The following is a 25,540-nucleotide window of genomic DNA, read 5'->3' as shown; positions in this document are numbered from 1 at the left end:
TGACAAAAAGCATGTGTCAAAAACGCAATCAATGGGGGAAAATAGGGCGGAGGTTTGCCCATCTCCCCCCTCCCCTTCCAGGAATCACATTATAGACATTTTAGTTAACTAAGAAAAAGTTTAGCATGCAGTTTAGCAGAGGATACTAAGTCACCTTAATCATTGCATCGCTTTCAACACTGTCTTGCTCATCCTCATCAGACTGGGTCTCATCCACATTCAGGTCCTCACTCAGTTCAGAGGTTGCCATGGATGTTGACTGCCTTTTAGATGCCTTCACAGAATTCAGGGAATACGGAGTCAGATGTGCCTCTTTGTTGTAGGCACGCGTAAAAGTGGCTTTGACCTGTGAAAGGTGGTGGGAAGGAGACACTGAGCATCAGCTTAGCTAACCAACTCTAGCCAAGAGTCTACCTCGCCTTTCCTTTGGGGGTGATGTGACCAGAAGGTTGTGGTTTTTGGTTCATTTGTTGATTGTTTTTACAAAAGGATACAAACAAAAAGTCTCAAAAGGAAACAGGAAAGCATTCAAGAGCAGTGCGAGAAGCTGATAGAGCTTGCAGTCCAGAGCCTGCATGTAGAAAGCTCCGGCATGATCCTGCTTTCCCTTTCCCTTCTCTGTTCCACTCCACCATGCCTCTGACACAGCAGACTCCCAGTGATCCTCTACCTCAGAGGCAACATGAAGGACTGCTGAATGAAGCACAGCCTTTATCTTTTAGGACACGTCCCTGAACCCTTAGTAGCATGTTTGACAGCTGAGCTGCAAAGGGCTTCCACAGTCTCAAATTATAGTTACTAAGATGTTTGTTGTTTTTTTTTTTAAATCTTCCCCAGCGTCAGCCTTTCAACAGCATACCATACCATGACTATCATCGTAAAGTTTCCTTTTAAAATACTTAAGATAAAGAAAACAATTTACTAGTAATTTTTTTTACCTTGGAATCCAGCTTTGAAAAAGGACTGGGTTTGCCTCCCCACATGCTTATTTCCATGATATTTTCAACATCTTCTTTCATCAGGCAGTAAGAGTCCATGAAGGTTATAGCTTGTTGTACGCCATCTGCTCCAAAGTCTTTCAAAGGCTGGACAAGTGCATCCCGCAGATAAGACAGGTACTCCATGTTTACTGTCCTCTTGCACATCTGCGTTCTTGGTCAAATTGAAAGAGAAGTCAATCTCTACAGCAGCTCACAGCTCGCTTCTAAACACAACCAACCTGTAGGTGGGCTCTCACCAAATGGTGAATCAGCTGCCTTAAGAGTTAACTGCAAGCTGAGTTGTACCATTTCTTTTGTCATACCTGGATTAGGAATAACCTGATACAAGGAACTCAGCCCCCAAGAAAGTCTGGGGAATCACAAAATGGCTCAGGTTGAGAAAGATCTTAAAGATTATCTACTTCTAACCCCCCTGCCATGGGCAGGGATAACACAACCCAACTTAAAACAAAAGAAGGGAAAAAAAACAGCCTCCAACAAAGTCAGTTAACTATATTAAAAGTGCCCCCAGATATCCCTACTGATATAAACCAGAAGAGTCAGTACTACCTGAGACTCATGTGCATTGCCAGTTCTTGGACAATACGCTCATGTTTGCCTGTTGATGAAAATTTCCCCAGCCAGCTGGGAAAGACAGGAAACTGGGACATGTAACCTCTCATCAGCTCCCCGGGGAGAACACTCGAATAAATAGCCTGGGAAAAAAAATGTAATATGTGCCAAACTTAAACCACAATGAATTTAGTCTCGCTGACACCAAGACATACTGCTCCACTTGTTTCATTGGAAGTAAGTAAGCGAACACAGAAAGCTCCTCACTCTAAATAGCGTGTTTTAAGAGAACTTTCCTTGTTTCTCATCTACATTCTACCACTTTCAGGTTACAGCTTCATCTCTTGTACCACCCTATTTGTTATGTTCTAAAATAGCTGCGAAGTGGTCTGGGTTTTTAAAAGCTTTTATTTAAAATGGCTCGTTTCTCCTGTCCAGTTCCAAGTACAGTCACGCAGACAGCTGACCTCACACAAATAAGTGAAATAAGTATTATCATCTCCAGCAGACAGACATGGTGAAGGAGACATTTCAAAAGAACACAGCTACTTAGAGATCCCTAGTACAAGGCTACATAAGCAACTTGTCACTTGGACCTGCACTAAGCAGGGTGGGCACGCACTCAGTGACCTCCCGAGGTCCCTGCCAGCTTATCTATGGTACATTCTTTGGTGCCAGACATGATCCTTTAACACAAATCTTGTCAACGTTTCTGTGATCACTGGAAGAGGTACAGCGAAGAAACTTCAGTCCTCTGTGCTATAGGAGAAATACTGGCCTGGTAAAAGGCTGGAATAGGAAACAAAACCCAGTAGGCTTGTAACAGCATGTCAGAACTCACACATGCCACACATCCTCACACTTGATAAAGAAGGTTCGAGTTTCAGTGTTTCAGAGACTTCATTTCATGAGACAGCATGGGTTCAACCTCGTACTTATGTGGAAGCTGCTCTACTGCCCAGCAGAACAGAAGAATACTACATGAAGCATGAACTTCAAAATTACACTGAGACCTCAGTTTTGAGGGATCAGCCTTCTATATTGCACACCCATACTGTAAACCACATAAAATGAGCGTTGAACACTCACCTGTGTTGGTAGAAGGTTCCAGTTTTGCTTGCTACGAATCTGTCTGTCCACTAGATCACCGTCACATATACTATCAGCTGCCCTACTCAAGAGCATCAAGTGCTTTTTCAGATCTCCCCTGAAGAGAAAAAATAGTTGATTTTATAACATAGCAGAAACATCCATATAGGTTTTAGTCTAATTTCACACCCCAGCATGAAACTGTCAATTGAAGGTATAGAGTAACTCACCCAGCAGCTGCTGGTTTCACATGTACATAGTTCTCTTGGACAAAAAGAGGTGCTAGGGAATAGTCATGGAAGAAAAGGTCAGATTTGTCTATGAGAGACATACGGGAAGCCTCCTCTCCAGCAGCAAAAACCTTCCGGACAACGTCAAAAGGACCCTAAGTAAATATTTCAAGAAGTCACTGGGTTGCAAGTCAAACAAACACCAAGACACAGCACAGAATTACTACAGTGATTGCACCCAACAATATCTGGACTCAGCAGCAAAAGCTCAACATTCTTTATTCTACTTTTAAATGTACTTTATGAATAGCACTTTGCTAGTTTGGAGAAGTGAGTTTTACTTCTGACATTATGAGAATTTTCTCCTAAATAAAAGAATCAAAGTGCAAAGTATGAGCTTTGTAACTGCATCTTTCTTAGAAGACCAGTATATCAAAAAACATACTCTGTCCTGGATTTACTGCTCTTTGACTATCTGTGGCAAGCTTGACATTTTCTCAAAAACATTACTCAGCTCCTTGCATCTAGGCTATTAGTGCTTTATTTCAGAAGATGCTTATAAAGCCCAGTATTTGTATCAAAATGTCACAATAAAAGCCAGTCCAGTATTTTACACTTACCAGTTTGATATCCTTCTTAGCTCTGCTGGCATCTGTTTTGGCCTCATCATAAGTCAATGATTTATCTTTCGCACACCACATATTAAGATTATGTAAAACCTAGAGAACAAGAGTGATAATTTGGTAGCATAGAAGCACTTAAAGGAAAGACTAAGACTTGAGCAGAAAAAAAAACAACAGGATACCTATACCTGAAAATAATAGCACCATTCAAATACCACACTGAAGTCACGGACTTCATACTTCTCTGAACTGATGCTAATGCTGAACTGGCACTGACCTGTCTGATGTCTTGATTTGCTGCCAGGATTATCTCATGCATAGCAGGTGGTGGAATTTTTAAGCCTTCTTTAAATGCAATAGACATCATGGCACCCTGTAACACATACAGTTCTCTGAGAAATTGTCACCAGAAAATTCCCATTAATTCCTTTCCACTACAGAACACATTGACACAGAGAGTTGCATTTTTTTTCCCTTTTTGAACCAAGTATAATTTAAATAATTTTCTTCTAAAACATAAGTCAGCCCTTCTCATTGGTATAAAAACCATAAAATGTTAAAAAAAAAAAAAAAAAAAAGATATCTAAAAAGAGTCTTTGGATATATTTAAGATAGGCTTCTAAATCTGAAAGGCTTTGGAATCCTTGAGCCTTTCTTCCCAAAGAAAGAGACAACTCTGCTGGTAAAGCAGATACTCAGTGAGGTAATCCATTAAGTTTCAAGCAATGTTTTCAATTCTGTAAGACTTCTGCCACATGGAGACAGAAGTTGCTGATGGTAATTCAGTGTAGCCCACAGAGCCTTCTTACCTTAATCTGCTCTAGACGAGGTCTCTGAAAACGAAGATCAAAACAGTAGTGGACCAAGGAACGAATTTTAGGATGGTTTCGATCATTACACATGCAGATGATGGGTATTTTTGTGTGTTTAATCAAACCAATCAACTCCTGCAATTTAAACACAACAATCGCATCAGGTACCTCAGAAGAATGATTAAGGTGTCATACCAAGCAGCATCAGTCCCTGCCTTAAATCAAATCCTTGTCACGTTCAAGCCTATAAAATACTTGCTACTGTGATTTCCACACTGAAAACTTTGCCCCCTTTTTCCTACTTTATCTGCTTGTTATTCTATTCAGCTGCAGCAGTACTGGTGCATCAATCTGCTTCCACTACCAGCAATCATGTTTTGACCATTTTTCAAGAAGCAACAAAGATAAATAGTCCAGAGTACAGCTGTCCACCAGAAGGACCAGATCAGTTCATCCAAAGATCAGTTTGACCCAGCCTGTGCATGCCCAGAGGGAGCACTCTGCTTTTCAAACACACCTTGCCACAAACAATAAGGAAGCCCAAAGAGCTCAGCCCTAAGGCTTAAGCATTAGTAGACTGACCAAAGCAAACTTTGTTTGCTCTAATGAAGGTGAAAATCAATTTCAGATTCTTGCAACATAAATACCTGTATTTGAGCTAAAGGTCTGTATGCCCTTTATTGTCAAAGTACTGCATGTGACCACAGGAAATCTTCAGAAGCTAAAACTGAGTTGCTGAAGAGAACAAGTACCAGTTGCAGAGCCCATGGGACAAATTCACCTGTCCAGAAATAAACATCTGCAGTGCACACTCTTGAGTTTGTTAATAGAGGGTGGGTTTTTCCCCCCTTCTGTTTTTAAAAGCAAACCAAACCATGTCTTTTCTCCACCTCTACCACTCCATAGTTCTTTCAGACTTCTAAAGTCTGAAGGACAGACTTCTAAAATAGGTACTCTGGAGAACTGTACTCTGGAGACTCTACAGACCACAGGCTAAGGACAGTAGATTTGCATGAAATATAGTGTGCACTCTCAGCAATGGCATAGCCAGTAACTGTAGCAGTTTCACCTGAATCCCTCCTCTGTCTTCATTGCCTGCCATACCATCCACTTCATCCATGATCAATACGTGTTTCCCGCTAACTGATGAGGATGTGCCTGAAAATGAACATGGACAAAAGAATAAGATTGCAATATTTTATTCCCACGGGAATAAAATAGGGGCTTGCTCAGAGTTCTACCCCACACTTTATACTGATGTGAGCCCAACCCACACAACGGAAGTGTTGATGAACCTTTTGTTCTTGTTCTACCACTTGCTGATACAGAATTTATGTTCACAGAACAGAGCTGGCATTGCGTATCTTCCAAGAATTAAACCCCATGCATCACAAGAGCAACTGCAGAGCTCCTTAGTAGTTTGGGCTACTGTTAATAACTGATTCTCTGATGCTCTTCCTAACACTGCTGTGCAGGAAGGAAGCTCTGTCCCTCCCGTAACCAGACACTTAGCACAAGAATCCTCCTTCAAACAGACATACCAGAACAGAAGTCTTTGATGCTGGTGTTATTAAGTGATTCAGCAACTACTTCCTTTAGACTGTTCTTACTCCGAGTGTCACTGGCATTCAGCTCCACGTAGCTATACCCCAGTTCCTAGTTCAGACACACAAAAATGAGAACACAGATCAGTGAGAAGAGTGTAAGCATACTCAATTAGAAACAGTATTTTGAGAGTCGAAGAAGAAAGCTCTTCTAACAGCATTTCCAGATCTAATTTGTGGCTTTGATTTCTTTCTCCCTTTGTACTACTATTCTCTCACACTCCAAAAATACTTACAACAGGACAGGGAAGAGATGTGCCCAAAAGAACATGATTTTTTAATTTATTTTTTTTTTGCATAAAGAAGTCAGAGGCACAGATTTAGCTGTGAAAGATTAACAGAACTATGAGCAGAGGCTGACTAAGCTCTGTACTATCTCCAGATACATACTGAGATCTTGTGTTCAGAGTCAGGAGAAGAAACATGCTGCATGCCTCAAAGCTGATGGAAATAAAAACTTAACTATTTAACAGCTAGAAAATACATGGCTCCCCCAGCAGTCCGATCACTGCACAGCAGGGCTGGGCTGGCTGTCACTCCCTTCAAGACCTCAACCCAGCTGCTCCTTTATCAGCAAACTCTCCTGCCAGGGGCACGCCGTGCCGCAGCAGCATGCTGCACACAGCTTTGTTCCTGGGGCCTGGATAACCCAGTTTTGTCAGTTGTGTCTGGGGAGCACAGTGAAATGCTCTGCAGGGAGACCCAAGGCAGCTGTGAGCATGCTAAGTTGCAAACTAAAGGCAAAAAATACCATGCTAGTGTAGAAATGAGCCCAAGTCAGCACACCCAGCTCCAGGTGCAGCATTAGCCAGAGAAATTCTTAATACCATATTTTACGAGAGTTCTTGCGAGTCACTTAAGAACAAAATGATCTACAAAGTCAGTAGTAGTGCTTAGCTTTAAGAGTGTTTTTACAGTATGGAACCCCCTGCTGACTCTCATGAAACAGTTGAGCACAGTGTAACACTAAGTTCACAAATTCCTAAATTCAGATTTAGCAACAGACACCAGCCCGGTCAACTTCTGTCATCCTAAAGAGACATTTGAATTTGAATCAGTCTGGGAAATATCTCTTTGTTAGATATATTAAAAAAAAACACAATTAAGGAAACTCAAAGTAAAGAATGTCTTCCTTTTATCTACTCTAAGCCTACCCCTTTTTAGTTTAAGGCCATTACTCTGTATCCTATCCCTACACACACCCCCTCAGAGACAGTCCTTCCAGAACTTTCCTGTAGGTGCACTTTTGGTAGTGGAAGGCAGCTGTAAGGTCTCCCCGGAGCCTTGTCTTCTCCAGTCTGAAGAACCCTAACTCCCTCAGCCTGCCCTCAGAGGAGAGGTGCTCCAGCCCCCTGCTCACTCTCGTGGCCCTCATGACCAGGTAGAGCTAGGCTGGGAGCAGAACTCGGTAATTTAGGGGATAGCCACCTGCACATATCCAGCTAAGGAATCAACACAAATCAGAATCAAAACAAATACTCTCGGGAACAACTCTGAATGTGGACTTACCTTACAAACTAAAGCAGCTGTAGTGGTTTTACCAACTCCAGGTGGACCAGAAAGTAATGCTGCCTTAGAGCTAATACCATCATCTTTGCCTCCAAGTTTGCTGGCCTTTGCTATAAAAGAAGATTCCAGCTTTTATCTACATATATATTACCAAATAATCTGCACATGTCATGTAAATCTTTAGGGACATCAACTATTACTGGAGTTCCGCATTTACGGATTGATATGAGTGTCAAAAAAAAATACATGCACATCTGCATCCTAAGCATATGGGGAAAAGCAGTTCAGGCCCTATTAGGTAAAACTTGCAGAGATTCTAAACTGAGAAATATTACTGGAATACAACTATTCCAGCCATTTCCTCACACCCACATCATAAAAGAACAAAAAAAACCACTACCTATTATGGTTGCAGTGAAGCTTATATGCTATTTTATCACAAAAAACTGTCTACAGGATTATGCACTATGCATGACAGTGGCTACTTGACAAAGAACCAGGGCCTTAACAATTCATCTCTTCCCCCACGTATGAGGACAGCCCTGCAGACGTACTGCTGTCCCACTTTTTCACCATGTGTACACAGGTCAGCACTGGCCAGCACTTCTCATGGTGAAAAATAATTCAGAGTGAGGGCATATTATATGTATTTTACATTTATACACACACATAGTGCGTGTACGTGTATATATATGTATACACACTGCCAGCTTCTTTTAGTCTATTTTGGTAATAGTCACATTTAAGAAAACATCACGATTCTGAAAAAACTATCTTCAGTTTGCTGTTCTGTTTTTGGGGGGAAAATGGAGGGGATAAGTGAACAACTGCTTCAACAAAACCCTCTGGTTCAACTGCTGCTAAAAAATGCACTTGACTTTAGACTCATTCCTGATTTCTGGAGTTGCTCCCCTCTCTCAAAGGACCTGTGTCAGCACACAGAACCAAGCAACGTGACTGGCATGGAAGAGCAGAGAAGTTAACCGCGCTGGTCACCTTGTCCATCTTCTGAGGTGTTCTTGTGCCAGTTTCGGAGCCATCGGAGAAGTTTGTTGGCACAGCTTTGCTCACCCTGCTGTCCAATGATTGCCTTGAGAGATGTGGGCTTGTATTTATCCACCCATAGCAATCTCTCGGTTCCGTTTTCATTAATCTCAGAGACCAAGTTCCCCTTAGGTTCTGGGACTTCTTTCTTCTCCACTGCTTGCTGTTTAAAGTCTGTAAGCTTTCGAACAGCAGCAGTTTCTTTCTTAGCAGATTTGAAGGTAGCTCCCTTCTCAGGAGTAGAATTTCTTCTTTTAGTATCAGCTTCCCTTTTGAGGGGGCTAAAACTCTTTCTGCCAGCTTCAGTTTTCTGTGGTGTCTTTTTATGTCTCGACTCTGTTTTCTTTGCCTTAGGAAAACAAAAGATAAGAAAATTAAAAGAAAAATTTCCAGAAAAAAAAAATACATTAAACAAACATGCTATGTTTGCACATATGCACAAGAGTGCTTAAAAAAGTAACAAATCTTCTGTATTGATTTAAAAAAAAAAAAAAAAAAAAAAAAAAACTTCCAAGAGGAGATCAAAGAGTGTTCTTTGAAAAATAAGCCACTGTTAAACATGATGTCACCTGGTTCTGTAGCACAGCCCACAGAAGAGGCAGGAAACATTCTGAGCAGTCCAAGAAGAATAAAAGTTCCAGCCATCTCCTTACTCACTGAGCCTGACATGTCATTAAACAAACTAATCCAAAACAGATGACTGACAAGGTGTAAAGAATGGGCCATCAGACACGCATGAAGCAGAAGTGCAGCTCTCAAAGCAACACTTCCAAGCTTGAGCACCAAAAAAAGAAAACAACACAACTTAATCCCAGTGACAGGTTGAAGGGAGCAGGAACAGAACAACCCATGTTCCATAAAGTGCTCTCCAAACACACACTGGCTAAAGAGAATCACAGTTGTCATTTAAAAATAAGCTGAAAGTATTCAACCCAAAGCGATTCAAAAGGGAATTAAGTAATTAGCTAGTACAGGCTGAGTTGCTTTTCCTGAAGGTACCAACCATATCTACACACAAACCACAGCAGCATCAGAAACAACAAAGCAGTATCTATACTGAACATCAAGCATGCTAGAGCTAACTGAATTTTTAATAACATTTTATCAGCCATTACAGGCTAGATTTAATTGTGCATAAAAACTTTATTATTGTTTTTTTACAGTAAGTACCACATAAAGATTAAATCCATTATCTATATACATGGTTTACAAGTAGCTGTCCCATATTTACAGTAGGAGTTTTTAATTGGCCTTTCCAGGTACCACATATCAAAGAATAAACAAAGGCTCAGTGTTTAAAACTGAAGCCTAATCTAAGAAGATACGATTACCCCCTCAGTCAGATACCTAAAAATGTAAAATGTCTGATTAGATTAAACCTTACCTCTCTAAAGCAGAACCCTTAAAGCCTGAGTAAATTTTTTCATTTCCAATACTTTTAACCTAGTAGGTCAAACTGACAATCATAGGATTGCTGTCCACGGAACAAAAGGGATCAAAGCTCCCTGCAATTTGGGGAACAACACGTGACACACAACTAAGTTTATAACAAACGCACAAACCTCTGATTCAGCTGCCAGCTCGTATTTGGACTTCTTGCCTGGCATAGTTCGAACAAGATCAAATAGGCCATCTTCATCAATAATTTTTGTCCCTAAAGCAGATGCCTAGGGAAATAAGAATTAAGAGGTAAATGAGATCTACATAATTCACTTCAAAGTCCTTTCCAGTGAAGGTTATGTTTAGGAACACAAAATAAGAGCAACAAAAAGCTGTTTTGGTTGTGTTGCTGTTAATCTCTGTATGTATATATAGAATCACAGAAAATCCCAACTTGGAAGGGACCCACAAGAATCATTGAGTCCAACTTCTGTCCCCCTTAGAACCACCCAAAAATCAGATCCCATGTCTGACAGCACTCCCTTTAAGAGGAGAAACTGGAAATCAATACAGTAACATACAAGATTCACATTTTCACTTCTGCTTAGCTCAGGCACAACACTACTCACCTTTTCACATTTAGATTGGCCACAGTCTCGTCCCATAACCAGGTAGTTTGTCTTCTTGCTGACATTCCCAGTTACTTTTCCTCCATAACGTTCAATCAGAGATTTGGCCTCATCTCTTTCAATAGACTCCAGAACACCTGTAATTACGAATGTCAGGCCTTCCAAGCAGTTTTCAGCTCCCTGAGAACGATAACATTGTAGAAAATGCCATTAACTGATGCAATTCTACACCTACTCCTTTCACCACAAACCTTTTTAAACTTCTACCATGTCAAGTGCTCAATGCAACTTTAAAAATGAGCCTAACCTGCCTGAATGTAGATAGTAGCAGTAGAAGTTCAAAAACTATTAAAAGGAGTAGCTGCCAATGAAACTTCACAGTTTACCTGTCCCTATCGTACCTATGACTAACATGCTGTGCTTAAAGCACAGCGTTAAAGGACTGACAAACTTACTGACTTCAAACTTAAAGACCAGTAACTATTTTCCATCATAATGGCTTTATAAACCAGGTACAGAGTTTCATTTCTCAGTATATTTCCTTTCATATAGTCACTGTTCTGCACTCCAGTTTAGCTTTTTTCCCCAATATATACTTTCTATTTGAAAAAAAAAAAAAAAAAAAAAAAAAAGATATATATACACGCCAGTTTTTAAATAGTTTAGTTAATACTTGCTAGATCACTTTTAAGAACTGGAGGGAAGTCTATGATGTACACCACTGCTACACGCAGAAATTCTGCTGTAGCCAAACTTACTTGAGGTATCTCTTTGGAACCCAGAGCTTTTGGACCCTCGCGATTAAGGAAGCTTCGGTAGGCTTGATAATTGTTTCGCTTCTTTTCAGAGTCCTCAGGACTTACAGACTTGGGCAAAAGGAAAAATAGATAAATACGTGGTATATATATTGTACATATACATATGTAGTGGTATATATGTACCAATGTACCATATATATGGTACATATCCTCAGTACATTTATCTGCATTCTGCATATACACAGTCACTTTATTAATAAAATTGTTGCTTTAAATTCACATCCTATTTGATTCCTGAATGATGATCAGGTATTGGTAAGATCTACATTTCCGTAAAATCTCCTTTTAGTATTTCTACTTAAGAAATCTAAGCTTTTTATTTGTAAAAATCTGTTTAAAGCTCATCAGGAACAGTTGCAGGCACTCCCTCCCAATTACAACTGTTATTTAAATGTCAAATAAATGTGCTATTTTGCATTTAAAATTTAAAAGTACATTTTTAAGTGGCCAGTAACAGCTAGAATACGTTCACTAATTATAGTGACTGAATCAGACAGTTAAGAATACACTAAGTTATTGTTAATGTATTATGTAGGAATATAATAAATATACTTCAGAAACATGAAATTGGAAATGGGAGAGGAAAAAAAGAATGATAGTGGTATTGATTTTTAACAGCAGTATAGCATTCACAAGGTCACCTAAGCTCACATAAGAAGTTTTACTCGCTAGTCAAGTAGCAGAATTCCTGCATTCTGCAAATTTTCAGAGAAGTTAAATGTGAAAGGCTAGTGAATTCATTTTTCAGTACACATGCACACCTTAGTGAGCATTAATGAACTCTCAGTTCCTTGATGTATTCAATTTATATTTTTCCAGCTAATTTCTTTCCTACATTTCTACAATTGCTAGGAACTTGAATTCTGGTAAGATCTGAAAGTCACTTAGAAGTACCTAGAACAAAGTACCAAGTGACAACAGTGATACATAAACAGTAACAACTGAAAACCATTTTCCTGTGAACTCTACCAAGCTAACTAAATATCTATGAATAGCTCCTACCTCAGCCTTCTTGGGAGAAATTTTCTCCTTCTTTGGTGTTTTCTTCTCTTCTTTTCCCTGAGGTTTTTCTTTTGATACTGAACTTTGAGTGCCTCTTTCCTTTTCAGCAATCTCTTCTTTTCGTTTCAGAGCCACAAGCTTACAGGTAGGCTTCAAAGGCAAGGTCTTATCAGTTGACTTTTCTGCTAGTTTACTATCAGTTGATTGTGGGGGTAAATGGGACCCTTTTGAGTTTTCAGATTTAGTTTGTTTTGCTTCACCTGCAGAGTTTGTTGCTTTCACTTTAAACAGTAGAGAAGAGCACACACATAAGAATGTATCTAATTGAAAATTGAGAACATTTCATCAGATCTGTAATATTAGTGTCCTACCTCTCTGAGATTGCTTGCATCCCTCTGTCATGTTAGGACTGCTCTTGATGCTCAGTACTGTCTGCTCTTCTGAATCCCTCCGAGCCTAAGTGAACAAACAATGCCAAAGTCAGACATGCCATGTCCCATGTTACCCTTAAGTCCAGATCTGTTAGGTTTCCCTTCTGTTAAGTATTCCAGTCCATAAATAAGTACATCAGGCTCAATGATACACCCACAAAAAAAAGAGACACACACTGATCCCTACCACAAGTCAGAATACAAACTCTATCAAAGGTGGGCAGGTGAGCAAATCCTACGCTCAGCCATGCACATAATTTCAAACACCAGACAAACTTCCAGGTTACATTAAGGATCAATTCTAACCAGTTTACTGAATAATCTAGAAGTACTAATGTTTGCTCTATTCAAATTAGCAATCCTAAATTATAAAAGCTTTGATGTACAACCTAACAAATATTTCACTGTGCCAGACGTAGTCTTGTGCCTTACAGCACAAGCTATGGAAACTGGGGGAACTCACACCACTGAGGTTAGAGTTAAAAACCTAAAACCCCTGCTTGCTCTGACAAAAGAAAGTATTCTCCTTCATTTTTCTCCCATTATTTTTCACCAACTTGTGCCTTTGACTAACTTCACTTGATCTGGTCCTCCTGAAACAGAGGAGCCATAACTGATCTAAGGCATCAGTCTGCAGCACCTCACTTCAGGTATTACAGAGACAGGCAGTCCACTCATTTGAGATGAGTCAAGATGAATGTGGAACTTCAAGCAAAAAGTAACCTACAGGATATGCTCCATTCCACCACAGCCACACTGTTCCAACTGCCAATTCCTCTGATGCTCTGTTGTACATACATTCCCTCAGATTTGCAATTGGTTCAACAGCAAATCTCAGTATATTGTGGGTGACTGCCCACTGTAAAAAGAATCTTGTGAGCTCCTAAATACATAAAAATCAAGCCTGGATTAAGTTAGTGACCTGGGAATGGCTGGAGAATGTGGAAGTTTAAAGGAGAAGCATTCTAGTACTCAAACCATTCTTATGCGTCTTTAGGTATATGCTTTCATTTACTGCAACTAAATAATGGGGGACATTTGACCCAGTATAGTGGATTCTGGTTATATAAATGCCATCATCACAAAAGCTGCATTCTTAGAAACTATAATATTATGATCTAGAGCCTTGTAAAATTTAAAAATCTTTTCATAACTGATTTACCTAAATATTTGTATTCAAGTACATATTTGATAAGATGATGAGCAACGGTGAAAACAAAGACAACAAAACAGCTTCGATATAACTTCAACATAATTGTCAGTGGGTAATTAGAACTATAACTTATATTTACATTTCAAGATAAATTGCACAGAAATAAAGTAATGTCTGTAGTATTATTAGAAATGAAACAATTTACTGTGTGAGAAAAATCCAAGAGGAAACTATAAAAAATTGAGCATGTTCTTTTCATGAAAACACCTTCTTGCTGTTTTTAAGGCATCTGTATGGAAGTCTCGTGACTTTAGACACAGATCAGGTGTCTACATAACACAATTGCCAATGCAGTTTCTAGAAAATAAAGAATTCAACCTTTTTCTTCTGTGGTGTTTCATCCAACATGGCCAAAGTCTTCGCAAATTCTTCATCTTCATGCAACTGTCTCTCCAGCTGTAATAAGGGAAAATAAAAAGTTTTAGATTCATGTCTGACAAGTTTTAACACTACTATATTTTAAAACTATTTACTGTTCAAGACAAACCAGTTATCTAAAATAAGACAGCACATATCTGGAAAAAAAAAAATCTTACCAGATGCAAATAAACTTCTGAAGGCAACACTGCAGAATGACTTTTTCTCTCCAAAAATGACAGAGAACTCATGCAAAGAGCAGAGTTTGGCTCTGTTGCACTAGAAACATTAATAGGCCTAAACAATCTGTTTTTAAAGACAATTTCTGTCCCTTCATAATTTTATTGCTGTGCATCCTTTCCATTTTAAAAAGAGTGATCAAAACTTGAAGACAGCATCTCACAACCACCAGCTTGCATTGAAAGGCAACCTGTTAGCTTCCAAATAACTTTTGACAATGGTCCCAATAGAAAAGTAGGAACAAAGGCTGTTAAGTATTATGATGTCTCAATAATGAGTTTTCCTCTTTGTTTACTACTAAAATTATATTAAAAAAATAATGCAGCAATTTTGGAGAAGTTAACTACTGCCCTTAGCTCTGTTCTTATTTTGCTCACTTCATGGAATTTAATTAAAATATATTGTAAGCTTTTAATATTGATATTTACTTAATTGATTTTCTTTGACAGAAAGAGCCATCAAGAACAAATACTGCATATAGAGTCTAAGAAAGTTACTTATTAAATTGTACAAAACAAAGTCAGGTTTGTTTTCACGTGTGTTTCACCTAACATAATGCTGCAGCATATACAGTGACGACTGATGTTCAAGTAAACTCTTCTACCCAACACAGCCTTTTGGGGGAAAACCTTTTCTCTTCCTTAATACAACATGCATTGTTGTCAATAAACATTGACCTCTGGGGAGGTCAAGGATAAGACCATATTTTGCACCTGTGATGTTTATTTCAAAGGATGCTCAATATTACCAATTGGAAATGAATCGATTTTCCCAGAGTGAAGGAAACATGTATGACAAGTATACCTGTCTCCCACATTAGCACCTATTCAAACAGGTACGTGAGATGCACACGTATCACAGAATTAGAGTGGCTTGGGTTGGAAGGGACCTTAAAGATCACCCAGTTCCAACCCCCTGCCCTGGGCAGGAACACCTCCCACCAGATCAGGTTGCCCAGGGCCTCATCCAGCCTGGCCTCAAACACCCCCAGCGACAGATGAGGCATCCACAGATTCTCTGGGCAATCTGATAGTGCCTCACCACAAATGAGGTATGGGTCATTCACATTTTTCTCAACTAAAACTTAGATGACAACAGGTGATAATAGTTTTTAGTTTTTAATCTGAGGGAATAGGAAAAAAACATGAAGAAGCAAAAAGTGAAAAGCAAAACTATTCTCAATAACATCAACTGCATAGGTAGAGATAGTCTGCACAGATGGAAAATAAGTTAGGTGAGACATGGTTCTATTTACCTTGCTGAAATAACGTCCGTAAAAATAACTGTGCGACTGTGTTTGCACACATGTGGAAGAGTTCAAGTATACAGATTACATGAGCATATTTATTTATATATAGCATAAATGGAAAGTCCATCTTTATTTCTTAAAAACAATTTTAAGTTAAACAAATTGCTTCTGGAATGCAGCAACAAATGTATACAGCTGTTACCTCTGAATCTTCTTCAAGCTGCAGTTGCCTAGCAATGGCCTCATCGTCCACTGTGCTGTCCCTGCTTTGTGAGGGCTATATTTAAGAGGGGAAAGAAAAAAAAGCATCAGTTCAGTTTCTCCAATACTGTGTAAACTGTAATAATTTAACCTGTGCAACTCATTTTGTGTACTTCTAGAAAAGGACAGGTAATTAGACATGCAGCATTTTATTCCTAGCTCTTTAACCTATACACTATTAACCAGGGTTGTTTTCAAGAGATTTTACTATTCAAAACAAAGCCACATCATCTAGATGTTGTTTTTTCAAAAAATGCTCCACACCTCTGATGCTACCACAGCTGGCCAGCTTGACAGAGACAAAAGCTACACTGTGAATTTTGAACTTCCTCCATGCTTTATTTGGTGCTCTGTTATTCCATGAATATATATGCCATAAAGCTTTGGAAAACAACATGCTACCTCTACCCTCTGCACAACTCCTCCCCCCGAGCTATAAGCTACCCCATCCACTCACTCCTCCCAAAAGACTGTGTAAAAATTCTAAGGAAAATCATATGGGAAAAAGTAATAAAGAAAATACTACTTTTGATTTTGTACTTCCTTCTCAAACATGGAAGTTTTACTCTGCAATAGTCTTTGAGGATTTAATATGCTCGTTACATACCATCAAAACTGTCCTTACACCTGAGGGTTATGAAAAAGTAACATTCAATAGGACAAGCAGCTAAGAAAGTTCTTAAAGTTATTAAGTTGGCTATTGTTCTGCTATCAAACACACAAGTAACCTAAAGGAACCTCATCAGTACTCACTTCCTTCCTTTTACTTGCTACCAGTTTCTTTTCTGATCGCTGGACACTACTTGTCCCAAAGTAATCGAGAGCTGAGGTGGGAGTCAGCTTCACTGGAGATAATGGCTTGGGTTTAGCTCGTGGTTTTACATCTTCCTTTTTCACTGTCGTTGATCCTGGGCAACTGATGGCTGATGCCCCGTTCTCCTTTGGTTTCAGGGAAATTCTCTTATTGACAAAGTCATCATCATCATCTAAACATGAATAATATTTTATTAATTCCAGTAGATGGTTCTTATTATTCTTAGTTCTTATGTCTTCTTATGTCAAGAGAAATATTTTGGGCAGATTCCATTAACATAGACCTTAATAAAACAGTACAGGTGTTTAGAAGTTGATTTGGAGAAAGAAAGAATAAGAAAAAAAAAAAAAAGTAAAGTTCCATAACATAATATTTAGCATCTTAATAGCACAGCTAGGTCTGAATAAATTGAGTGCTAAAATAGAGAGACAGAAGTCTGCTACTTGTATAAATGCACTACCTCTCATTTAGAAAGGTTTGCAAAGAATGCCTTCCCTTCTTATGTAAGAAAGGGCATCCTTATGTAAGGATGTAACAGAAATCTACATCACTGAAATTTGAACTCTCTCCTTTACCAACACAGCATCCAAATGCATAGCACAACCTTCAAATAAAAAGTATAGTTTTGCATTTCACATATATTTTATTACTTTGTAGTATTCACTAATAGAACAGATAATGCATGCTTTGTACACTTACATACTCTTAATCCCTCAACATTGTACTATCAAGCAGGGAAAAAATATTACAACATTGTATTTACAAAGAGCCCACATGGTAGCTTCTTGCATCCGTTTACAGGACAGCAGTTACTCAGTTATTCGTAAAGTACTGCTCATACCTTATGAACGTGTTAGTAAAATAACGGTGTCAAAATGTTTCTGCTTTGCCCCTTTTAGTAAGATTCTGCAAGACATTTTCTATCCTCTACGCCTCTGTACTAAAACACACCCTCCTTCCAGTACAGTCAGAAGCATCTCAAAGAAATGCAGCCATTTCACAGGAAAGTAGAATCAGACAAGAGTTCAGCATACAGAACAGATTTTTCAATTAAGAAAAACAAAAAATTAAAACACCAAATAACCACCATTAAACACACTAGATGGGGGAAATGGCTTACAGAACGTGTAGTGTGAGCCCACAGATCACTGAACACACAAAAAAATGAAACATTGCTGGACAAACTTTATGATCAGTAATAAAAGCACTTTCTTCGTGAAATCTCCAGATTTCAAAAGTGTGAAAGGGCTAAGAAGCAAACTGCAAGAGAAGTCCTAAAATTAGCAGAAGATACAAAAGGAATAAAGCACAAAGACTTGGAAGGAACAGAAGCAGAGGCAGTCTTATTTGCATGCTTCTAACTGAAGTCTGGTTTTACATTTCTCAAAATGTGGATGTTTTGACCAACCCCCTCAACATATCAGACACAAAGAATGTTTTGAACACGTTTTATAATTAAACTTCAATTCACATTACTATCACAAACATACGTTCATTTTCCAGTCACTAACTTAAGCCCCCATATTTCCTTTTTCATACATACATTTTTCTTAATCACTTCCCTAAGTTTAGCTTATGTTGTATGTCTATTGGATCTATAATTTCTTAATATATTAGACAAGCAATAGAGGGAATTTTTTCTTGTGTAATCTTTTCTCAGTAGATAGCAGCAACAAGGGCATTTTAGGCATCAGCTGGAACTGTCTGCTACTCATCACTTACTAAGCAGCAGCTAATATAAATGGGGATCCTGACAATTCCTGTGAGAGGAAGTTCAGACAAGGAAAAATAAAGCAGAGATATGATTGTAAGGGAAGAAATTCTCTCAGCATTTGAAATCAAGACACACACACACTCCCCCCCTCCCCCCACCCCACCCTCCCAAAAAAAAAAAAAAAAAAAAGTTATCTACCAGAAAAAGGCATTTTAGCCAATTTGATTCACAAAGACATGTGAAAGATAAAACTCAAGCCCAGGTCCCTCAAATGGCAGCAGCAGCAGCAAATTTTACCAAGAAGCTAAAAGCTTTACGATTCTTAGGCAAATTATGTACTTTCCTTAGGCAGAGGTAAATCTTTTACTGCCATTTAGCTTAATTTAACTGTTACATATCTGGGAGATTTAGACACTAGATGCTTTAGGCTCCTAATTTGTAATAGTTTGAGATCTGAATATAAGACTGCTTATCTCAAACCTAATTTCAGAATATTCTGCTTCTTTTGCTTTTTCCCATTTAAATGAGAAAATACGTTTGCAGGAGTAAAATGCACCTATTGCTAAAAATCAATAGTTAATGCAGAGATAATTATATTTGTCTGGGGAAAAAAAGAGAGATTCTGTTCTGTTGACCACTCATGCAATTTTCTTAAATGAAGGACTGCTACGATGCTAGGAAAGAATCTCTATTTATCATTGTTATCACATGGTCTGCACGCAATATTGATTTTTTTTCCTTATTCACTTGTAACCATTTAAATAATAAAAAACCAGGATATTGCTTTCTCTCAAGTAGAGAGATGTAGAGTAAATATAATTAAGTTTTTAATTAAAAAGGATGTGGATTTGAGTCATTTATGATGCCAGTACTAAATATTATCAATGGTTAGATATTTGCTTTAATTACGTCCTTCCTAGAAACAACAGAATTAGAAGCATTTATGGTCTGCAAGTAGTAGCTCAAGAAGAACAAGAGCACTTTGGGACAGTCATCTACAAATGTAAATACTGAAAGACAGGATGAAAACACAGGAGTGGTCATTAGGAAACAAAATTCATCCTGATCCTGTTAAGTGGGTTTCAACAGATGCTTTAGCAGACAGATGCTCAGGCTAGTTTCATCCCAGGTTCATGAAATCCACAAGGCACACCGCAAGTTTGCATGATCTCCAGGCATTCCCCCCTACTTCAAATACATAAGAAATTCAACTCTTACAGTGACCCTTTACCTTAACACTTCTTCCTTGAAGCAAACTGCTCACACATGCCTACTGCCCCAGAAGTGAGTAGCACGCTTGATCAATCAGTTGTACACTCTTTGGTTCCACTACAAGGATGAAGATGACTTAATCTGCAGCTTTGAAAATAGCAGGGGAGTCCCAGAACAGCTACTGGTCTGTTCAGATCTATGTTTTGCAACACAGCACCTGTAAACCACTTGCGGCCTGCAAAAGGGGGAGAAAGACATTCCCCTCCTACACAATTTGTGGGAAAGCAAGGACAAAAGTTTAGATTTTGGCTTATAAAAAAGTCAATTGTAGTTCAACTGCACTTTTATAACCATGGTAAAGAGCAATTGCTAAATGAACAGTTGAGATAGGGCGGTGGTGGGTTGTTGTTGTCAAGTCCCTGCCTCCATACAAGGTTAAGGAATGAGAATCAGTTTTATCATCAACTAGACAACTTTTACTTTACAAAACCTTTGTATAACAGAACACGACTATTCTCAGAATACTATTTGCTGTTTACATCCACATATTCTGTGTGCGCTATACAAAGAACAAGTACCCAGAAAATACACACCCAGGGTGTTGTCATTCCCCCCACCCTCGCCCAACCAGCTCTGAAGACTTGCTAATGCAAGCCAACAGCACGTCTTCTAGTCAAGGTTTCTGGAAATTAAGTAGATGTGACAAAAGAGCACGATATTCCTGTGATTAATGGAACAGACAGGCGTGACAGCCAGGAGATTGCTTTCAATTATTTTGGATGCAAGCATTACACATGAAGCAGGGCCCCATTACGCCAGGTAATTTCCAAGAACAAGCTTCCCTAGCAACATACAACTGTTAAATCCTGACGGGTTTGAGAACTATTCTGTAACACTAGAGCACATCTGGTTCTGTTTTATAGGCTGCTCTAGTAGCAGCACAACTAGGTTAATAAACTAATGCCTGCAGCCCACCTGCAACTGTTTGTTATTGTTCTTCTGCTCTTCCTCTTTCCTATCCCTGTACTTCCTCAACTGGCTCTCAGCTGTTGATTACAGAGCAACACATGCGACTGATCCCTAACCCTACTCCAGCAAAAATTATCTAGGATGTTCTACACATTTCATTAAATTCAGCTCACTTAAGAAGACTCAGATGCAAGAATGGACTCAGCCAATCTGAAAAGATAGTGACAACGGAAACAAGCAGCATAGGATGGTACCCTATGGCCTTCTGAACTGTGTGTTTATTCATTTGCATTTGATCCTGCTGTACTCTTGAGCTCTTCATCAGTATAGTGTATAATTCCCTGGTTCCTATCCTGTTTAGAATGCAAAATATTTCCAGGCAGAGACAACCTCTCACCAGGATGTTCTACAACCACCTGCAAACATAAGCAGTGCACCCAGATGTTAACAGTAACTAGTACTTATCAGGATAAATATATACTAAACCAGTAAATGTTTGCAGACCACCATATAAAGGACTTCTACATGGAGCTAGAGGACTGTATCCTATTCAAAAGTTATTAACCCTATACTACTTGCACAAGACAACAACATCCCGGACATTGATAATTTTTAGTGTCATACATTTACATAAGTATTTCAGGCAGCTCCTGCCCTAATTTGCAGTAGGTACTACTGCCCAAACTGGAATTAAGGTGGAGGAAATAGTTTGTACAAAGAGAAGTCATTGCATCAGGCTTTCATTATGTCAGTATGCATTTATCAGTACTTAACAGTCCCGATACTTGTAAGTTCTACATGTTTTGTATTCATCTTTTGGTTAAAGTAAGTCTTAAAGAACTGCAAGATAATCACCACCCCTCCTAAAGAGAAAAGCCAACAACTGTATTCAAGCTCATCAAGCGTAACTCTTCCCAAAATTAATTAAACAGATGCTATGTAAAACTGGTTAAGCGTGGTTTTTCCCTATTGTCTTCCTGCTCTAAAAACACAGTAGTTGCAACCTACCTTTTAAAAACTGGCCTGTGCAGTCATTTAGGTTTTCAATGTCATTTCTCAACAAGCTCATTGATTTTAGATGTACTACAAACATGCACTTTAAACCACAATTGTTAGCACTCTGCCTATATCCACATGTCAAGGTCGCATCCTGTTATAAAAATACAAAGCCTACTAGAACCATACAAGTTTTACTCCTCTGAGATCAGCTTACACCTCTTTGGCTTTTCCAATTATCAGAGATAACTTCAAGAATTTGTCTGTCACATTTTTCACTACGGGAAAGAGGTTTGGGATCCCCAAACTTTAATACAGTAACTTCCATGTCTAATTGTAACTGAACACCATAGGGCCTTCAGTGCCAAACAACATAGCTATATGAAGTCTTTCATCTAGCATGTGCCAAATCAAATTCTTAGTCAAATATGCATGTTTATTTTGTGTGTGTGTGTGTTTTTTTTTTTAAATCTTTAGAAAGACACTTGGCACTACAATATATCAGAAGGCTGAATGTATTTAAGCTGAAATAAACAATCATCATAAATGATCTGCAAAATCACCAATTATTGCAAGTTTTCAAATTAAGTGATCACACCTGCCATATAAAATTCCAGTTTATTACAGAGTTTATTCCAGTTCATTCACTTGAACTGGTTAGTTTTAGCATAATAGCAGCTTTATTCCCCAAAAGCAAATACAAGTCCCCACCACGCAACAAAACTTCCTCTTCTGCTTCATTGTCCAAAGTTAGCTGCGTGACAGGAATATTCAGCACTGTCAAAAAAAAAAAAAAAAAAAAAAAAAGTGGGAAAGGAACCTTGAAAAAATCCTGGCAAGTATAAATGTTTGTTGATTTTTTTTTTTTATTATTATTATTTTTTATTTTTCTCCCAGATGCAGCTCGGGCAGCTCGACATACTTAGCCACTCAGGTCAGACTGATCTACTTTAGACAAAATTAAACAGTCTAGCAAAAAAACACTAAACACTTTTAAACTAATCCAGCAAAATAATTGAGTAAAGTCAAACTCACTACTTAAGTAGCTCAGTAAAAATACCTGAAAGGAAGAAAAGGGACATCTCCACCAAGAAGAAAGGAATAGTCAGAGCAAAGCAGCAATATCTGCAGCTAATAAAGGTACTAATAAAGCCGCCATTCTGAAGCCACTATTGACAAGCCCCTACTCTGAAAAATGAACTTGTTAAGTGACATCAAAACATTACATTCATATTTAAGTTAATTTATTTAAAATAGGGCAGTCAATATGAACTATAGAAAAAGCTTCAGGCAACTTATGAGTAATAAGCAAAACAAGGCAGCTCATATGCTGGTACCAGTTTTAACAGAGAACACAAACCAACAAATACAGTATTTTTACTTTGGTTGAGGGTTACTCAAGTGGATAGAGTTGTATGTTTTTGTTTTGTTTTGTTTTGAAAAAAAAGATCTATTTGCAAATGTAATGGGCTACTGATGCACTATTTCAGAGATTTAAGTCTTTACACATGATCTGTTGAGCAGATCTCTAACTGGCTGCTTGATAAGCGCAGTCATGACAGAGCATCATTCCTCTTTAAAAGAGCTTTCAGAAAAATGTCAAAGGCTTTAACTCAAAAATGAACAAGTCATCAGAAACCTTTATACTGAGATTTTTAAGATAATATAAGAAAATTGAACTATAATACTATATTTTAAACGTAAAACTAAGCTTTCACTAGAAAGCTTCTTCAAAAACATGACAGTGTTATCAAAATTTTATTTTAAAAACCTATTTCATGTGAAATCACAGCTTAGGAAAGGTAAAAGGTCACTGTGTAAGAAGCGTTCTTCTATTCTAAATTGCAAGTCCAGACTGTTTTTAACAATAACTACATCTTAAGAACTATGTGGATTTTTTAATTTTTTTTTTTTTAAAGGATCTGCATTTGAGGTCAAGAAAGTTCCCTTTTATTACTAGTCTGAATAAAACAGGCTCGGTTGTTTTCTGATTTCAACTGATTTCATGTTGAACTTATTCCAATCCAATGGGAATAAGTAAAGCATAGAACTGTACACCCATTCTAAGAGATACTATGAATTCTGAAAGGAATTCTGCTAGTTTGCCTTTTTAAAAAACAATAGTCCTTAAAAATAACTTTATCCACAGAAAAACTGCAACTTTAATGCCTAACAGCATAACTCCAGAAAACCTTATTAGCACTCAGCACACTAATAATCGCTGCAAAGGAACAACAAATACATATCCACTACAAAGAAACTGAAAAAAAACCCTATTAAATTGTTCTACCAGAAGATCCAAAGGAAAGTTTTAACACGATAGGTGTGCCATGTGATATCTATACCAAAAAAAAAAAAGTAAACTCCGTACCATAACCGCTCAAAGTGGAAAATAAAAAGCAAAGGTACCTGCAAATAAGTTACCTGCATCCATGCCACTTCAGCACCTACAGTAACAGTGTACTAATCAGTGATGTAGTAAAAAAAAGTTTTTTTTTTAAATGGCATAGGTACTTTATAAACAGAGATAACCTGCAAGAGTCCATATATATGAAATTTTACTCCCAAATACTACCTGTATTATGATCCTAGGTTCTAGCTTAAAAGTGTGCTGTCCCGTACATGACACACAGCCTGAAGAAAAACGATTTGTTTTTACTTACAGGTCTAAAACCATTGCAATCTGAAGTATTCTATTAAGTGAAAAATAACCTGCCTAATCTGCAACTGGATTCATGAGTCATGCTAGAGGTGAAAAGGAAAATAGACATGAATTGGTTGAATAGATGATGTTTTCACGACTTCTGAGTGCAGTTATTACAGGATCCTTACAATGTACTGCTGGTATTCCTAAATTTATGCAAAGAGAAATGAGGCACAGAGACAAGTTATCAGGAGTAAAGAGAGCACCTAGGCACCTAATGAATTAAGTTTCTATAGGGCTTGCTCTTAAGTACCCTCTAACATTGCCCTCTGCAACGCCAGTCATTGCTTCTTCATAGCATTTCTGCCAGAACTGAAAACTCTCCTTCCTCAAAGTGCATTTTAAGACAAGCTCCCTCGAGGTTCAACTGCATACTCTCAACTGACCTTTCATTAAGCATTTTAAAGGAAAGCTTCTGCATGAAGAGCTGTTTTCCACGAGCATAGCAGATTCTGTAAGCATAAACTATGCTAATATTGATCAGAAAGTAAAAGTGACAATGACCCCTATTAGATGGTTCAATGCGAGACGTGTTCATTCACTGACAATCTGCTGCTAACTTGAACCAGTTTTTGGATTTGAGGGCTGTTTTGGTCACTAGCACTTATCCAACTCTTCCTGATTTTTCCTTTTGATATTCTCTATATTGTAAGTGGTGATATTCAGCCTGCACATTCAGAAGCTATTCTTCCTGCCTTGTATTCTAAACCCTCAAGGAACAACTTTCCAATAACCTACAATCCTACACACTTTCTAACACCTTCACTTCTCCTAGCTTTATAAATAAGTTAGCCTACCACCTAGAACAAGGCCAATTTCTTTTGAAGTTATATTTTGCAATATGCAGACTGTTAAGGCAATTCCTACATAGACAATCACTGTGACACAACATACATGAAAGACCAAGTGTTCACTAAAAGCAATTCAAGTCCCAGTTCCTGCCAAATAGTCACTTATGATGAAACCAGATGAGGCTCAATGCATCACAACAGCAGGTCATCTTCCACAAACAAAACTCAAGGTTCCATTCTTTATTAAAATAACACTTTGTTTGACTGTTTAACAAGTACAACAAACATTTGGATTT

At 38.2% G+C, this 25,540-nt stretch overlaps 1 protein-coding gene across 4 annotated transcripts in view; it reads right to left on the bottom strand.

The window, feature by feature from the left end:
• RFC1 (replication factor C subunit 1) overlaps positions 1-25,540 on the bottom strand; it is a 42,594-nt gene that overhangs the window by 3,970 nt on the left and 13,084 nt on the right. For 3 of the 4 annotated variants that reach the window (XM_082760164.1, XM_082760163.1, XM_082760162.1), the window contains 20 exons: positions 16,798-17,030; positions 15,986-16,060; positions 14,256-14,333; positions 12,665-12,749; positions 12,294-12,574; positions 11,232-11,339; positions 10,474-10,653; positions 10,027-10,131; positions 8,417-8,813; positions 7,421-7,530; positions 5,849-5,963; positions 5,377-5,465; positions 4,305-4,442; positions 3,773-3,868; positions 3,493-3,591; positions 2,873-3,027; positions 2,643-2,760; positions 1,551-1,696; positions 939-1,152; positions 155-346 (listed from right to left, as the gene is read on the bottom strand). In XM_082760164.1, the coding sequence (XP_082616290.1) occupies positions 155-346; positions 939-1,152; positions 1,551-1,696; positions 2,643-2,760; positions 2,873-3,027; positions 3,493-3,591; positions 3,773-3,868; positions 4,305-4,442; positions 5,377-5,465; positions 5,849-5,963; positions 7,421-7,530; positions 8,417-8,813; positions 10,027-10,131; positions 10,474-10,653; positions 11,232-11,339; positions 12,294-12,574; positions 12,665-12,749; positions 14,256-14,333; positions 15,986-16,060; positions 16,798-17,030 (3,014 nt within the window). Of the gene's footprint in view, positions 1-154; positions 347-938; positions 1,153-1,550; positions 1,697-2,642; positions 2,761-2,872; positions 3,028-3,492; positions 3,592-3,772; positions 3,869-4,304; positions 4,443-5,376; positions 5,466-5,848; positions 5,964-7,420; positions 7,531-8,416; positions 8,814-10,026; positions 10,132-10,473; positions 10,654-11,231; positions 11,340-12,293; positions 12,575-12,664; positions 12,750-14,255; positions 14,334-15,985; positions 16,061-16,797; positions 17,031-25,540 lie in introns of those variants that run through there. The other variant, XR_014317469.1, reaches the window with a different exon arrangement.

This window comes from Aythya marila (genome assembly GCF_965140915.1).
Source record: "Aythya marila genome assembly, chromosome: 4".
Classification (NCBI taxonomy): domain Eukaryota; kingdom Metazoa; phylum Chordata; class Aves; order Anseriformes; family Anatidae; genus Aythya; species Aythya marila.
This window is presented reverse-complemented; position numbering and strand designations above follow the sequence as displayed.